Source organism: Alosa alosa, chromosome 14 (genome assembly GCF_017589495.1).
Source record: "Alosa alosa isolate M-15738 ecotype Scorff River chromosome 14, AALO_Geno_1.1, whole genome shotgun sequence".
NCBI classification, from domain to species: Eukaryota; Metazoa; Chordata; class Actinopteri; order Clupeiformes; family Clupeidae; genus Alosa; species Alosa alosa.
The window spans coordinates 2,629,609-2,633,232 of record NC_063202.1 but is presented as its reverse complement, the minus strand read 5'-3'; the positions used below and the strand labels follow the sequence as shown (position 1 = coordinate 2,633,232).

General features: G+C 47.0%; 1 protein-coding gene across 1 annotated transcript; it reads right to left on the bottom strand.

Moving 5' to 3' along the window:
* Positions 1-346: 346 nt before the first annotated feature.
* LOC125307715 lies at positions 347-1,123 on the bottom strand. Its single transcript, XM_048263800.1, has 2 exons — positions 1,034-1,123; positions 347-991 (listed from the first exon to the last, which is right to left on the bottom strand). The coding sequence occupies exon 2, from the start codon at positions 968-970 to the stop codon at positions 362-364; it is 609 nt and encodes a 202-aa protein (XP_048119757.1). The 5' UTR covers positions 971-991; positions 1,034-1,123; the 3' UTR covers positions 347-361.
* Positions 1,124-3,624: the final 2,501 nt, after the last annotated feature.

The following is a 3,624-nucleotide window of genomic DNA, read 5'->3' as shown; positions in this document are numbered from 1 at the left end:
AGGACGTACCAACCTAACCAGCCTTGACCATGTCTAGGCTGGTTAAGAGTATTTTGGGTCTTGGATATTTCAGTGTGGTAATATGGTGGCAGCATGGAGGGGAGTGTCTCCAGGATGCTGGTTTCACTGTTAAGCTAAGTTAAGTTAATTTGGGTAGGGGCTTCTGAATGTATTTTTACCTTGGATTTTGGCACAAGGGATTATAACATCTAATCCTGTGTATTACTGTAAAGTAAATCCCCATGTTATTTTCCCATAGGAAAAATCGACAGATACCGGATCTCAAAGATGGTACCTTTTTTGTAGACGGACTTCAGAGGTCTATGCAGAGTCTGATTATCGGACCTCATCACCATTATCCTCATAGTCTCTTGAGAGCAGCAACAGCAGTTGCGTCATCATTCGCTGGTGCTTGGTTGGCTTGTTCGGGTGGCAGGTATTGGGGATTGGTTGCAGGTGGCGCTGGTAACAGCATGGATGGTGTTGGAGTGGGTGCTGTAGCAGTGGCCAGTGGCTGGTAATGGCCCTGCTGGGGTTGAGCAGGTTGTTGGTAGTGGGTCACATATGAAGTGTAGAGGCCAGGGCCTGTTGGTAGGCCCATGCTGGCTTGAGCATCAGCTGTAGATTGTTGGTAACAGGGGCCTCTCCCTGTTGGCTGTTGGTACCCGCCAGGTGGGGTGCTGTTCATTGGCTCAAACAGACCTCCAATAGCCGGATAGTGTGCGATGAAACTGCCTCCCAGCTCAATAGTGTCCGAGATGTCCACTGCACTTCCAGAAGCCTCCACCATGGCAGGTGGCGCTGCTGGGTCCAAGCCGTGCAGTGTCGGATAGAGGCGGGTGCTGTGCTGCCCTCCACGCCCCCCTCCCCCATGATGGGGCGGTGGTAGTGGGAGGAGTTGGCTCCTCCCCTCAGAGTGGCGCGCTGGGACTCCTCCTCTTCGCCTCATTCCAGTGTGTTCTAGCAACATGTCTGCTTCTGCCAACTGTTCCTCCAAGTCACGTTTCTCCATCTCACTTCTCCAAGTCTTGTCTCGAATTTCTGTCTCCAATTCTTGTATCTTCCTTCTCAATGACTCTTCCACAATTGCGGCCGTCTGCAACCTCTTGCCAGCTTTCCCTGCCTGGGATTTCAATTCTTCTGCCAGACATGTAGTACAGTGTTTTTCGGCATCCACCTCCTGCGAAAGCAGGATGCCCGTGATAGCCCCCCATAAAGGATCGCCTTAGTTGGCTCATTAACAAAAAGGCATAGGGCTCACGATGTCTGTTGTGCTTTTTTCCAACTCAAATACACCTCACGAACCTTCTTAGGTGGCCAGCGCCCCTGGACAATAGATGCTGGATCAATTTCAAAATCTGTTCTCAATTTTTCCTCAAATTTGCCCAATTGAAATTTCTTCGCCATCCAATCTGACACATAATCTTGTATTTCAGCGAATGTCTCCTCCTGCTGAGGCTTCACTTTCTCCTCATCATGGTCAGCTGCTTGCTTATCTTCTTTTTGCTTATTGCGCCCGCGAACCATCTCTGATTTCTTACTCTCTTGCACAATGTCTTGTTCCAAATTATTATTGGGGCCCGAAGCCATACGAATTGGACTATGTGTTCGTACAAGGACGAGGTCCTTTATTTAAAACTTTTTACTTAAATTTGTCAGTAGTGTGTGATGTTTTAGTGCCAACTTTTGCGATTCTGCTTTGGCCAGAGAAAAAAAACCCCTCTCTCTCTCTGTCCTTCTCCTTTTTTTTCCCCACACACTCACACACACACGCTCGCTGCTCCCGCCAGGGAAAAGAAAACACTCTCTCCTTATCTCTCTCGATCCGTAACCTGGCACTTGGTAAATTATTTTACTCACAGCATGAAGCCACAACAATAAATTTTACCAGTGTCAGTTCCACTTAACTCAGACTATTTCCTTTCTCCCCCAAAACGGCTGGACAACGACAAAAATTAATGTCTCACTCACACCTTTAACGATCTCTCGTTAAATTCACAGTTGACCAAGTCAACAAGAACATAGGTTGGAAACCCTATTCCACTTTTCACCTACTGCACAACCAAAACACCCCCCTCTGGTGATTTCGTCTCCTCTCCGTATCACTGTAACGCTAAGTTTAGTCCTAGGCCATTAAACTAAACAAAGACCTTGAGAAACAACCACACAGTTCACTTCAGCAACAATAATGACTGTAGCAACAGTAACTCCTTCTATTTTCGTTACTTGTCAAAACACTTAATGACACAAACTTCAATACTCTCATTAATGTGCAGCTTCAAATCAAAAAATTCTAATTTACTCCCTAAATTATGTTTATTTTTTAACTTTACTCTTGGTTCTTTTCACGCACAGAGGAGAAAAAAACTCTTTGCTTTCACCTGGTCAGATTTTCTTCACTGCGGCGGGTGCATACACACGCGACCCCCGCCCTCCTCTTGGTAGGCTTCCAGCTGGGGTTGGTCACGCCAGCCCGGGCCCAAAGTAGACTCTTCTTACAGATGTGAAGTTTCAAAATCTGCCCTCGACGTCTGTTTGAACCCGAAGACTCAGTCTGACCTCGCCGAATGGATGTTCTCATCTTCCCCCTCCTCTTGCGTTCGGGTCACGGAAACCAAATGTTGGATTCACGATCGTTTTGCGTTGTGTTTTAATTCTGATGTCTGTACTGAAGATGGTCAATAAAGCTTGACGGCTGGATCAGGATCGGTGATTAAAAGAATTTATTGTAGATGGTACAACACTCACTAACCGAGCACAGGCTAAGTCTCAAACAGTAAAACTGCACAGAGTCTAACAGGTGTGGTAGTTAGTAGAAGCGGGCTGCTGTTGAGCGTCTTGGCATAAGATGCTCCCCGAGTCGCTTCCTCGATCCGTCTCCGTGTCAAAACCTAAGACAAAGCCTGTTATACTAAAACATACAAACGTCAATCATGCCAACGTGGCAGGTGCCAACCAGTGTACAAAACCCGGCCCTGGCCAGATGGAGATACTAGCCTGAATAGGCAGACATGCTGTCTCCCTCGGCCCATGTTATCACCGATGTTCCTCGGATGTTCCTAAACATCGGCCTGTATGACCTTCCTGCTGGTACACAGGCCTAAGGCACAGTTATGTACAATAATATGGACCTCTCCCTGTTGTATACTACACACAGATGTAACATATGAACACATCAGAATACAGTAAGAATACCCCAGAATTCTACAGCTGGGTGCGACCCTGCTAGTCTGATTATCGGACCTCATCACCATTATCCTCATAGCTTCTTGAGAGCTGGGTGAGACCCTGCTACAGTAGTCTGATTATCGGACCTCATCACCATTATCCTCATAGCTTCTTGAGAGCTGGGTGAGACCCTGCTAGTCTGATTATCGGGCCTCATTACCATTATCCTCATAGTCTCTTGAGAGCTGGGTGAGACCCTGCTAGTCTGATTATCGGACCTCATCACCATTATCCTCATAGCTTCTTGAGAGCTGGGTGAGACCCTGCTAGTCTGATTATCGGACCTCATCATAGCTTCTTGAGAGCTGGGTGAGACCCTGCTAGTCTGATTATCGGACCTCATCACCATTATCCTCATAGTCTCTTGAGAGCTGGGAAAAGCTTGGAAAAGAAAAC